This window comes from Colossoma macropomum, unplaced genomic scaffold (assembly GCF_904425465.1).
Source record: "Colossoma macropomum unplaced genomic scaffold, Colossoma_macropomum, whole genome shotgun sequence".
Taxonomy (NCBI): domain Eukaryota; kingdom Metazoa; phylum Chordata; class Actinopteri; order Characiformes; family Serrasalmidae; genus Colossoma; species Colossoma macropomum.
The window spans coordinates 2,494,851-2,508,703 of NW_023494808.1; the positions used below are offsets into that span (position 1 = coordinate 2,494,851).

The 13,853-nt window shown below is 39.7% G+C and overlaps 1 protein-coding gene across 1 annotated transcript; it reads right to left on the reverse strand.

The window, feature by feature from the left end:
* Window positions 1-3,982: 3,982 nt before the first annotated feature.
* Window positions 3,983-10,998, reverse strand: LOC118798103 (CMRF35-like molecule 1). The gene is made up of 7 exons (XM_036557445.1): window positions 10,887-10,998; window positions 10,403-10,732; window positions 10,201-10,308; window positions 7,531-7,623; window positions 4,794-4,901; window positions 4,636-4,670; window positions 3,983-4,544 (listed from the first exon to the last, which is right to left on the reverse strand). Exons 1-7 carry the CDS (start codon window positions 10,918-10,920, stop codon window positions 4,185-4,187), a joined length of 1,068 nt encoding a protein of 355 aa, XP_036413338.1. The 5' UTR covers window positions 10,921-10,998; the 3' UTR covers window positions 3,983-4,184.
* Window positions 10,999-13,853: the final 2,855 nt, after the last annotated feature.

Here is a 13,853-nt window from a genome sequence, read left to right on the forward strand (position 1 = left end):
TAATTATCTTGCTGGTTGATGTGCAAAGAGGCACCCACAATGAACTTGGACACATCCACTCAGAGACAGTAGTAAGCAATCACAGCTTATAAACTGACAAACGGTTATAACCAGAACTTAAATGGTAACTACAAATAATACTGTGCTTCCTTAAGGGTAAGTTTGGAAATTGTTTAACCAATATAATGACATACATAAAATCAGTGCTGTTTGTTTTAATGTCATTCAAATGTATTCTAGGTTAGGTTTACTGCCAAGAGAGAAAATATCTAAACTAAGCTACTAGAAAGCTACCTACTGGAAGACATAGTCAACAGTAAAGTTTGGTGGAGGAGGGATAATGGACTGGGGCTCTTTTTCAAGGTTTCAATGAAGTATGATGTTGATTTGATAGCATACAAAGACATTTTAGACAATTAGAATCCAGAACCTTTAGCCAACTGTGTTTTGCACACAGGAATTCCACCTCTGCATTTAACCCACCCGTGCAGCGAAACACCCACATACATGCACACTAATGAACACACACACTAGGGGGCAGTGAGCACACTTGCCCAGAGCGGTGGGCAGCCCTATCCACAGTGCCCGGAGAGCAGTTGGGGGTTAGGTGACTTGCTCAAGGGCACTTCAGTCATGTACTGTTGTCCAAGGGGATCGAACCGGCGACCTTCCGGTCACTAGGCTGGTTCCGTAACCTCCAGCCCACGACTGCCCCACAAAAGCCAGCGATCTCCCCTTCGGGGAACCGAACCCTGGTCTTCTGCGTGACAGGCAGAGATACTGTCTACTATACTAACGAGGACAGTTAGCAGTTTGGCGAAGACCCTTTTCAGTTCAGGGGGCATGACTGAGCCCCTGTGAACAAAGCAAGCTCAATAAAGATGGGGTTTGATGAGTTTGGTGTGGAGGAACTCCAGTGGCCTACACAGAGCCCTGACCTCAACCCCACTGAACACAAGATGAACTGAAAGGTTGATCGTAAGACAGGCCCTCTCGTCCAACATCAGTGTCTAACCTCGCGAACGCCCTTCTGACTGATTAGTCACAAATTCTCACAGACACACTGCAAAATCTTGTGGAAAGCCTCCTAGAAGTGTGGAGGCTGTTATAGCCGCACAGTGGGGGCACTACCCGAAACTCGATGAAGTTTCAGTTGTTATGATTGTTTTGTTAGTGACAAAATAGAATGTTTAGTCATTTCCTTTAATAAATAATTAAGGTGTAAAGTCACTCAAAGCAAAAGAATTTCAGTCTTAAGACCAAGTCCGTTAAAAGTGCAAAATGACCAACAATTTGGGGAATGGTCAATATGTATTATGTATTAATATTTGTATTAAATTTGACTGGAATTTTTCCAATGAATGAAGGCTTCCTATGACCACTGCTTTCTTTACATATATCTTTGCTTTTTAGCTTCTTAAGCTAATCTGAGGCAGCTGCACCTGACAAACGTTAATGAACAGCTTGCTATCTTAACCCAAACTCACCTACAAGAAGACTGAAATATTACAGAGTTCTTATGGCCTCTTATCAAAAATTATTTCTAAATAAATCAGTAGAAGAATTGTACCAGCTTTGTTGAGAGGAAGCATATGAATGCTGACACTGCTATTACTATAATAGTAGTAATTACTTTAATAATAATAATAATAATAATAATAATAATAATAATAATAATAAGAAGAAGAAGAAGAAGAAGAAGAAGAAGAAGAAGAAGAAGCAGCAGCAGCAGCAGCATTCTCCATTATCAGAAACTTTAGAATATACCTACACTTTTCTGGTTCTCTGAGGATTCTTTAGTAAAGAAAATGTTTCCATAAAGAATGAAAGAATCGCATGATTAAAGGGTTCTTTGTATCATGGAATGGTTCTTCACACTGATGGAGAATGTGCTGTAGATGGTTCTATATAAAGCTTCTTTTGAAAAAGGGTTCTACACAGCACCAAAAAGTTTCTTCTATTGTGACAAGATTAACATCGTAACAATAGTAGAACCTTTTTGGGTGCCATATAGAACCTTTTTCAAAATTGTCCTATATAGAACCATCTACAGTACATTCTGAAGAACTCTTTCATGATGCAAAGAGTGATTTAATCATTCAAGGGTTTTTTGAGTGTTCGTGGTTCTTTATAGAACCATTTTCTTTACTAAAAACCCTGGAAGAACCATCTTTCTGTGTAGTTCAGGTTGTGTGTCCATCGGTGGTGATATGAGTTAATTTGGGGAAGCCTCTGTATACAGTCTCCCTTAACCCACTGCTCTGTGACATTTACTGGTTACCCACAGCTTTAGGTTTCCATTTCAGTCAACGAGGGCCCACGTTTTTACCCACACAAGCCGCAAACCCATTTTAGAGCTTTGCTTGTTCCTATTATTGCATCAGACACTACTAATTGCTACTTTTAACAGGCATAAAATTTAGACTCACCTACATAATTTTTACATCACATTTTTTTTTTTTTTTTACCTAATTTTCTCCCCAATTTAGTCGTTTCCAATTCCACCCGCTAGTTAGGACTCCCCCCAAATCTGTGACGTCAGCTAACAGACGCCTGCGCTGACTAGCATCGCGTTGGGTGATGGGGGGAGAGGGGGGGCCATCCTACCCACCCAGAGAGAGCGAGGCCAATTGTGCTCTCTTGGACTCCCGGCTACGGATGGCTGTCGCATCACCAGGGATCGAACTCGCCATCTCTTGATGATAGGGCCAACGCTTAGATGCCACTCGGGAGCCCCATCATTACTTTGATGGTTGTGCTCACCTGATGGTAATTATAAACCAACCTCAATCAAAATGAGTAAAATGACTGTAGTAAAACATTGAACATCAAAGACACTATAGTGGAAAACATGTTTTATTGTTTATAATGCAGCAGCTGTAGGGATGTTTTTACATTCCATATGAAAGCAGTATGAAGGTCAGTCTCAGAGTCATAAATGTTTAGTTATCAAAAATACCAAACATTGAAGACATTTCACCTTCAAGCAGATTTAAGCAACAAAATCAGTCATGGCTGCATGGAGGTTCCAGACAGGTGCATGAACATCATTTGTAGGTGTAAAATTATGTCTTGTTATTTGTCTAATCGGACTGTTCATCATAATACCATTAAATCAACAGGAAAAAGGGAAATGAGTCATTGTGTAAAAGAAAGAGACACCCACTAGAACACTTGTAGTCTGTCAAATAAATTTGATACATGGTTATTTACAACATGGCATAACTCTTTATGACTGCATTCAAACACCAATATTTAGATGTTTTACCAGGAAACAAATGATTTCTGGGAACTAAGCATACCTGTCTAATTTTTTACTGAATTTGTTATTCATAATTATGTTATCATCATCATCATCATCACAACATCATCAACAACAACAACAACAACAACAACAACAACAACAATAATAATAAGTATAAAACTCTTACTTCATTATTAAGTTTTAGTGAGGAACAGATGGGTTAAAATATTAAAACAGCCAAAGGAAAATTGTCCAATTAGACAATCTCGGTAGATACAGCCAAGCAAGCATTCCCAGGACTTCAAGAGCTGAACAGAATGTCTTATACATTCATTTAATTAATATTGGAAACAACAAATCACAAGTGAGCACCAGATACTATGTGGCGAGCACTTGATAATATCGGGTGAGCACCAGATAAAATGTGGTTAGCACCCAATACTACCAGGTGCCCACTAGATACCATGTGGTAGTATCTAACGCCAAATACAGACATGGTAATATGCTTTGAAAGTATCTGGTGCTCACTGGATAGCAGCTGGTGGTCACCACATAGTACCTTGGGTGTATCTGATAGAATCTGGTGCTCACCAGATTTTTACCTAAAAAAAAACAAAAACCAACACCAACACCAACAACCACCACCACATATTCCCCTTAGGGGCTCCATATTTTCCAAACATAAAATGTCAGAGTTTAATTTATAATAGCCCAACCCCTCCCCCACCCCCACAAACAAACAACAAAAAAAAATAATAATAATAATAATAATAAAATAAGTTGGGCAACATTAATATGCTATTAGAAATCCTAGCAGAAATTAGCATTATCATAGACATGGTCTATTTCTTGTTCTGAGACCATGTTTTGGATGTTTTGGTGCTCTTGGTCCGAGCTGAGAGTTTGTGGAAACTGAATAGTTGAGTAATGTGATACACTGTCAGTTTTGGGGGACAGTGATGAGTGAGTATGTCGGACTTTCATCCATAGTTTTATCATTTGCAAAATATACTTTGCAATAATTTGGCTCTTTTGAGCTTTGGGGGGTTTCACTGTGCAGTCCCTTAATGGGGGTCACAGCATAGTGTGTGTGTTGGGCGGGACAGGTGTCATCAGAGTGTGAATTGAGGCCCTGATTTGTTATTGCAGAGTACACGGTGATACATGCTGGATGAAGGTTAGAACATCGGTCACTCGCTGAGGTATTTCCAGAGTGCAGCACTGTGCCCTGACAGGTAGAGACAGAGCCATTAGCTTGGGCGGCATCTGTGGTTTGTATCTCCTCATACAACCGGACCTCCTGAAAAGGTTCAAAGGTCAGAATTATGAAATCATACACTTTTTTCTCATTAATTAGTAAATAAGTAAATAAATAAATTATCTGTACAAACCTCCATGTTCACCTCTGAGTTCGGCAGAGTTGTAGCTGAGACCAAGAGAAAACAGGCTTTAGGGAAACTCCATAATGGAAGTAATAAAGATGGATTTTTTTTTTTTCATTTGATAATGAATTAATTAGGTATTTAAAAGGTAAATGTTTGTTATATACCTGCCGTTTCCTTCTCTGCACTGCATCTTAAGGCAAAAAAGATTCCAGATATAATTGCCAGTGCCAGCAGGACTCCACCGAATACTCCTCCAATGCTGATGAAGGCATCTAATTTTTTAGAACAAATAAAAAAAAAAAGTCAGAACTTTCCAAAGCATTATCAATGACAGCTGCTTAGAGCCCAGTAATGTTTATTTATGTACATAAGTGTCACCATTATATGTCTGCATATTTGATATGGTTGAAAGGTTTACCTTTTTTTTTGTTTGTTTTTTAAGTAATGAATAGCTACGTTTACAGGCACCATGATAATCTGTTAATAATCCAACTAATAGCTGAAATCAGAACGGAATACATCCATGTTTACACCTCAATCAGAATAGACTAGTCCAATCGAGGCCTTTGTGAATACAATTTCAAATTCGACTGAACGAGGTGGGTAATCCTGTAAATCATCCGTTAAATAGAAGAATAATATCCGTGTAAGCGCCTGTATCTGATTACATTCCCTATCAGAAAGTTTAAGTCCGTTCTGATCATGTTCGTCGCATCATAGTGAAAGTTTATACCGTTCAACATGGCGGAGCAGAAACTGGTCTGCAGAGGAGACGAAGTTTATGCTTGGATCTTTAAAAGACGGCGGTGGGACGGACGTCCAGCTTGTGTGTCTCAGAACACGACGTCTTCCTCTCGGCCTTCTTTAATAAGGACGTGTGAAGGACGTTTTCCTGAGTCTGACATCATTATAAAGCAATTAAAAACACAAGAGCGACAGCTGAAAACTCAGGTAAGTCATTGCTGCTCGTCTCACTCTGTATATTTAATACATAGAGTGCTGTGCAAACATTTTAGGCACTTAAGCACATTATTTGAGACAGTCTGTCTCTGTACCTTGAGAGGGCATCTTTGGCCCAGTCCCATTTCACCCCTTGCCCCTACCCCTCCATTTTGACAGTTTACATCTAGGGGTAGGGTGTCCCGATTTTATTGAGATAGAGGGCGAAGTGTTAGGGCTACATGGCACTCCAAACGGACGGTATTCAGAGAAAATAAGAAAAACCAGCAAGATGGCTGCACTGGAGACCAAAGAAACCCACAAATGTGAGAATTTTCTCTGTTAAAATAATAATAATAATAATAATAATAATAATAAGTTATTAGTTTAATGTCGTTTCAGTGTATTATGGTCCTTTTCTTCATAACAAGCATAACAAATCTATAGTAGTTTGCTGATGTCTATGTAGTTAGCTAGCTAAATTTCCTGTTCCACCTTAAATGGTGCAGCAGTTACATTCTGGTGCACCATTTGCGAGCCCAGCAGTGAGGTTGCTGGACTTCACCACTCCTCTGCTGTCACTGCAGACTGGCAGGGTCGTCTACAGAGCAGCGCTAGTAGCTGTTAATGAAGCAATGTTCTTTATTTGAGGGTCCCATTTCAGAGGGAAGAGTTCATCCACTAGCCCTGGTAACTCAGTTCCAAGGGACAAGGAGACACTCAAAAACAAGAGAACAAGAGGTAGGCGTAATGGGATTGGGCCTTTCTCTCTGTATGTGTGTGAGCCGCTTGAGTGACACTACACCACAACTAAAGAGGCTGCCTGGGCTGGGCGGTGAGTGACAGTACACTGCAGCTATGAGACTTCTCAGGCTGGCCAATTTAGCAACTACACCTACTTCACCACAGCTAAGTGGGTGACTTCGCTGGCCATTTGAGCAACACTACACCACAGCTACAAGGCTGTCTGATCCGGGCACTTGAGCGATGCTACACCCCAGCTAAGAGGTCCTTTGTGCTGGGTGCTTGAGCAACGCTTCATTGCGGAACTGCACTCCAACAAGTGATGTGTTAAATGACAAACACACTTACTTGTTACCTGTTTTAACATTTTTTGTGTCATATTGTTTTCAGATTTAACACGTTCCATGTTCAAAGTAACACAAAAATGTGTTCTGTTTCTAGAGGCAAAAATATTTAAACATTTTTGTCTTAAAAGTAGCAGAAAATGTGTCGTCTCTGACTGAACAAACTGATGTGTCTAGTTAGAGACAGAATGTGTTGTTGTTTTGACACCTCTGTTTTCCCCTCTGTGGTTGAGAACTCAGGTCAGCCAAGTCACTTTGTGCTGTGGTGTGAGGAGTTACCCTCCACCCACACCAGGTCAAGAACAGTTTTATATGCATTTGTGTCATGGGATGTTTTAGTTTAGTTTCTAATTAAAAACCCTTCAGAACAGCAGTTGATATTTAAAAACATTTATAATCGATAGAGTTTTAATGATATGGAAAGGCTGCATTTTCAATTCATTGTTTTGGATCACCGGAACAGATATGTGATCAAAATTATAATAGGTTGGTGTGTGCCAGTGTTACCAAACCCAATATTAAATGTAAAAATGTAATGATTAAAATGACCATAGATCATTCAAAATGGTTAACAGCACAAACAAGAGAAACACTGCAGTCTTTTTGGTTTGAGAGCTAACCTCCTCACCCCTCCCACCACCATCACACCACTGTCTCCACAGGCACTCACACTAAAGGACCCGATAAAATTCAATACATGTATAATCTACTTATTTTCAATTAGTAGATCAGAAAGTCAGTCAGTCACTCAAACTCAGAAAATGCTCAATGAAAGTCCAACTTTCTACGAATCATCACTACAGTTACTTTTACTGCTGTTACTCAGTATGTTTGATAAGAGAAAGAACTGTGGGAAATGTGGTTTTGTGCTGACCTGAGTCTGGATGGTGGGTGGCAGGCTGAGTGGTGTTTCCTCTGTCCTCTGTTGTACTTCCTGTTCCATTAGTCACTGCTGAAGTGGAGTTCTCTAAAAAAAAAAAAAACACCAACACACACACACACACACACACGTACACACACACACACACACACACACGTACACAGTCTCTGACTGAAATACCAAACCGCTATGCACAAACTACACAGAACTTTCTATATAACAATCAATTACAAAAATGCCTGCCTTATAGACACTTATCAGTCTCCAGACACTGTCAGAAAAAAAGGTATAGGAACAAACAAGTAAGAAAAAGTACAATAGTTTTAAGATCCAACTGTGTTCCTTAAATAAGTTCTTCCGAAGGGTAAAGAAAGATATATATACATACACACACATACACACACACGCACACACACACACACACACTACTATTTCATAACCTAGTGTATTAAAACAGAATTCTGTTGAATAAAAAAAAATATAATAATATAATATAATAAATATATATATATATATATATATAAATATATATATAATATAATAATATATAATAATATATATAATAATGTATGTATGTATGATATATATATATATATATATATATATATATATATATATATATAATTATTTTTTACTGTAAAATTAAGACAATTCCATTAGACATTTCCCCATTTAATGGAAATTACTGTTAAAATAAATAATTAATTAATTAATGAATAAATAAATAAATAAATAATAATAAACCTCAAATAATTCTGAGTAACCCTGCCCTCAGTGGCACAATAAAACATGATGTAAAATCGTGATCATTGCAATAAAATGTTTGTTTTTTCAGCGTTGCCCCCATAAATCTGCCATCTTTTATAAAACATTCTGCTCCTTTAACAAGAAATATCAATATTTATCAGTGAAGCTATTCGGCCACTGTTTAGCCACCAATTAACATTAGCTAACTTAGCTAGCTGGTTTTCATACGCTTGAATTACTTTGTCTAGTTTATGGACAAAACCTTAACATTTCTGGGAAACTGTAGCTCATGCTGACTGATTAAGGTAGTTAACATTGCTGTAGATCACAGGAAAAGAATCTAAACAATATGGCTAATCTTAGGACAGTTTGTTTGCTAACTTACCAGCTATGTTAATTAGTGTAACTACAGCTGTTGTATTACACTGTAGCCACATCTAGCTTAACACTATTTCTAGTATTTTCATACAGTTACAATGTTATTAACACATTTGAATGCATCATAGTGAAAAAGTAGCTATGTACTCTCTGCTGCAGCAGTAAGCAGCAGACTAACAGGTAAATTACCCATCATGCAATGTGTGCTTGGAAATACAGAAAAGTTACCATAAAATGAAGAAATGGAAAAAACAGAGAAGTTTTGGAGTCATTATAACTTAAAAAAGGAACTAATTTGCGTGACGTCACACTGTTTAAGCGCTGCCATTTTGAGGACCAAGTCAGGGAGTGACTGCGTTAGTAAGAAGCCTGTGTTTTGCTGTGCTTTGTGAATGATTCATCTGCAAGACGCAACAGAAGCCGAGAGACACACAGACCTTTGATTCAGTGTTTTCACTCCAGGTTTGGAGCCCCTGCACTGTATAGTTCAGTGTTTCTCTCTGCTGTTCACACCTCGTTCAGCTCAAGAAAGGATTAATTAGATAATAATATCAGGTATTTTAACCAGGAAACCACAGTTATGCAGTGCAGGGGTTTCAGGACTGGAGCTGAACTCTGCACTAACTGCACTAGTAAACTTACAGAATCACATCTGTCGAAACACGACGTCGTTTTCCGACCCACGACATTCAGTCTGATATTTAACGCTTATGTTTCTCCACTCAAACTTCATTTAAATCTCCAGAAACAGAGAGTGAAGTTATACCGGCGGTCTGCAGCTCCGTTAGGGGGCGACTGTTCATCTCTCGGCTGTTAACATCAGCTAAAGTTCTCTAAAGGCTAGCATTGTTCACATCTGTGTTAATTAGCTGATGTCGTTACCCTCCTATGATCACAAAGAGTTTATCTCCTCTTTATGAACACCATGGGATCCTTTACCTTGACATGAAGAGCCGTTGGGCTTCTGTGTTTTTAAATGCTTTGAGAGGCTCCAGAATAGGGAGAGGGGCTGAATACGAGATCAATATGTCAGGAAAACACAATTTGGTAACTTTCCATCAGTTTAAGTGGGACCAGGAGTTCAGGGGAAACTGTATAGGATCGAAACCTATTTTATCGACTTTGGTGAAAACGTTTTTTCTCTTCCAAAGTAAGGAGAGTAATTTTAGCCATCTTTCACCTCTAGGTGTAGTCTAACAATTTATAAAATATATATCTGTACTGAAAACTTTGATAGCCTGAACATATTAAAAAGTAAAATAACGTAAGAGGCGGTAAATAAATTTAATAAAAAATAAAAGTTAATAAATGTGATACTTATGGTTAACTTAGTGATAGCCTAGGAGTCGAACAAAACAATTAAAATCTGTGCTTTAAAAAGTGCAGAGAAAACTTGATTGTTTGATTATTGAACTTTGTGTTGCGTGCCACTTTATGTTGCGGATTCTTGTCAAGGAACTAAACAAAGGAACTCTCACCCTGAGGGTCAATCTGTAAGCTAAAACATCCAGCCGTTCAAAATGCAGGAAAATAGCTTACCTGTTTTATTGGTGGAGAGTGTGGGAGCATTGCTTTGGTTGTTTTTGGTGGCAGGTGGTGGTGGAGACTGTGTGAGCTTTGGTTGGGTTGTTTTTGGTGGCTTAGGAGCTGATGGAGAGAAATCAGACAGCTCAACCCATCATGACCCCCACAGTCAACACAGAATATAAACCATAAGCTGAGAAACCCAAACAGCACATACCCTTAATCACTTTCAGATGGACTAAAGTAAAAGGGTCTCGTCCTGTTGACTCGATTCCACAGCCGTAATTCCCTGCATCCTCCATTCTGAGGTCACTGATGGTCACTACCAACTTTTTTTGCTCAGTGTTGTCATTCATAATGATTCTTCCTTTATATGTCCAGGGTTCCTTCCCATTACTTTTTATAAGTGTTACACAGTCTGAATAGCCTCCTTTACAGAAATACTTGGTGTAAGATTCATATCCTGTACTATAAGGACAGGTGATGACAGCAACGTTGCCCTCTGTTCCTGTCTCTGTGATCTCGTCATGTAGCATGCCGCTCACAACTGCCACAACAAAGAGAACGATTCATTTTTCTCTTCATTCACAGAGGTTCTGAAGAATTCTCACTATGCTGTACATTATTTTACTCATAGAAACTTTGTAAAACATGAAAACTGCTTGGTTTGTCTTAGAAACTCTTTTTTTTCAAAATCTTACCAGCTAGTAGAGTAAACGATATGCTGAAAGACATCTTCACCTTTGGGAAATTCAAGCTTCTGGCGATCCAAAATGAACCTTCCAGAGAAATTCTTGAGAGCTCTCAAATGTATATTCAGAATTAAAATCCCATAAAAAGTTGTTATTTAATGACGTGTTCTCAGTCTCCTTCCTTTCAGCGCCGTTGACTGCAATGCCCATATTTTCTTCCTCTTAGAACTCATGATGTGTTTATGAAGCTCTTAAACTCATAGATGATGCGTCTCTTCCGCATGTGTGAGAGCTCAGCTCTGCCTTTGACCATGAAAATCTGTGTATGTGTGATGTGTCGGTGTTTGTGTGTGGAGTGTATTTAGCTCACTGCAGGGACAGAGTGCCCCCCGGGTGAAGGAAATATGAACATTTGGTGGTCGTGGGGTCATTTGGCTGCTCTCTATAAGAATAGCCCTACAACCTGAAGCTTTGATCATAAAAGAAAAGAAGCCAAACCTGATATTTCACTTGTTAAGGTGAAGGTGAAGCTTTGGTTACACATAAACAGAAGAGCATGGAAATACCCCACAAAGACTGGAATACAAATGTGTATGAGTGTGTAGGAGAGGGCAGGATGTGGTTTTTGAGCCACTTTGACCTCCGGGATGCTCTCGCCTCTAACAGCCTTTTCATGAACTTTTAACAGTTAGAATGACCAGAAGAGACAATAAAAATGGGTGTGTTTTGCTATGTGATATGTTTAATAAGTAAAATGGACCATATACACAACAATGTAATGGCCATAGAGGTTGTGAGCATCAACATTTAGCTCCCTCTGTGACTCTGTATGTCAGTCCAACTCTTTTTAATCCAATTTTAATGCAGGTTAATGTTTTTCAAACGTTAGATGTCATGACATGTATTCAATAACAATTGAATGACTGACTGAAAGCTGATTGGTTGGGTCATTTTGGCTGAAAAAGTATTTCTAACAAATCTCCACACTGCCACCTGCAGGCATTTGAGGCAAAACAACAGCCACAATCATGTGCTGAGTGAAGTCAGAGTTGAGAGCTGAGGCAACAGCATTTTCTGAATACACTTGCAATTACATTATAGATGTAGAACTAGCTTTAAACGTTGCATTGATAAGAAAATGTTACTTGCAGGATGCATCAAAGAAGGTGTTGTCAACACTCAAAAATATATATGGTCAAAAGTATTGGGACACACCTCTTAATCATTGAATTCAGGTGTTTCATTCTGTCCATTTGCCACAGGTGTGGAAAATCAAGCATCTAGCCATGCAGTCTGCCTTTACACACATTTGTAATGGAATGGGTCTAAAGAGTTGCTCTTGCATGGTGCTGTAATAGGATGCCACCGCTGCAACAAGTCAGTTTGCAACATTTCTTTTCTCCTAGATATTCCATGTCAACTGTGAGTGGTATTTTTGAAAAGTGGAAGTGTTTGGGAACCACAGTAACTCAGCCAAGTGTCAAACCACAATGTTACAGAGTGGGTTGCAGAGTCCTGAGGCTCACAGTGCATAAAAGTCACCAACGCTCTGCTGACTCAGTAACTGCAGAGTTCAAACCTCCTCTGGCATCAACATCAGCACAGAAACTGTGTGCCGGGAGCTTCATGGCAGGGTTTCCATGGCTGAGCAGCTGCATGCCAGCCTTATTTCACCAAGCACAATGGCAAGCATCAGCTGGAATGGTGTAAAGTGCCGCCACTGGACTCTGGAGCAGTGGAAGCATTCTGTGGAGTGATGAATCAGCTTCTCTATCTGGACGAGTCTGGGTTTAGTGAATGCCAGGAGAACATTACAGTTGACACAGTGTGGTCAGGCAGGTAAAGTTTGGTGGAGGAGGGATAATGATATGTTGTTGTACTCAGGGATCAGCCTAGACCCCTTAGTTTGGGGAAGGCCCTTTTCTGTGACTGTGGGTATGTTTGGTGTGGAGAACTTCACTGGCCCACACAAAATCCTCTCCTCAACCCCAGGAAACAAACACCTTTGGGATGAAATAGAACAGAGATTGTGAGCCAGGTCCTCTCTGTTATGGGATGGCAGGGAGGCGGACCCAAGTGCAGGGGGGAAAACCAGTGAGAAAGGGTCTTAAATGAATTTAATGAGGTGAAGGAGTCTGAATTTGGTGATTGTGCACGTTGGAGTTAAGGTGGCTCAGAGCCAGACTCAAACCGCCACTGTATTGATTGGCGATCCAAGGAGTTACTGCTGCACCACCTGGAAGCACAGGCAAAGGCAGGAAAGACACCTCAACGAATAGGACATTAAAAAAAAAGGGTGGGGAAAAAGCCACTGAAAGCAGCATGATCAAACAAGGGCTGGGACAGAAAGGTGAAATAAAAGAATCAGAAAACAAAACACAATTCCTCTGTGATTATGAGAGGAAGGTCGACTTTATGTTCCACCTGTTTGCTCTTTGGGGAGCAAACGCTTTTTGTATGGCTTGGAGCCGTTTCTTGTTCAAGCCTTCTTTTTGGCTTTTAAGTAGTTTTGGTGCAATTTCTCTCTTTTTTGTTTTTCCAGCCCACTTTTCTTTTTCCTTCCCTCTTTGTTTAAATACCCACCTAGGCTAAGTACCGTACCAGTCACCCCTCTATAAAGCTGTGACAAAGGGCTGCTTTTTTTTTTTTGCCATAGCCTTAAGTAGAGGAGTCCACAGGTGTGCCAAGTTTGGCCTAATCAGCCTAAGGGCTTCTGGGAATTGGAGTTCCCAAAACTTAAGGCACCTCGCTGTTATTGCCCTCTGCTGGCGGCCGGCGGCGCAGGCTGGGCCCTTACACTCTCATCCAACATCAGGTTCTGACCACACAAAAACAAATACACACACACACACACACACACATGTATATTTTATACATATATATATATATATATATAGAGAGAGAGAGAGAGAGAGAGAGAGGGAGGAAGAGAAAGAGAGAGAGAGAGAGAGAAAACCAAAAGCTCAACAATATATC

Excerpts from the sequence above, each read along its gene's own strand:
- LOC118798103 (XM_036557445.1), bottom strand. The coding sequence starts at position 10,920 with ATGTCTTTCAGCATATCGTTTACTCTACTAGCTG. Across the intron at positions 10,309-10,402 it reads CCATCTGAAAGTGATTAAGG|CTCCTAAGCCACCAAAAACA; the intron begins GTATGTGCTGTT and ends TCTCTCCATCAG. Across the intron at positions 7,624-10,200 it reads ACTCTCCACCAATAAAACAG|AGAACTCCACTTCAGCAGTG; the intron begins GTAAGCTATTTT and ends TTTTTTTTTTAG.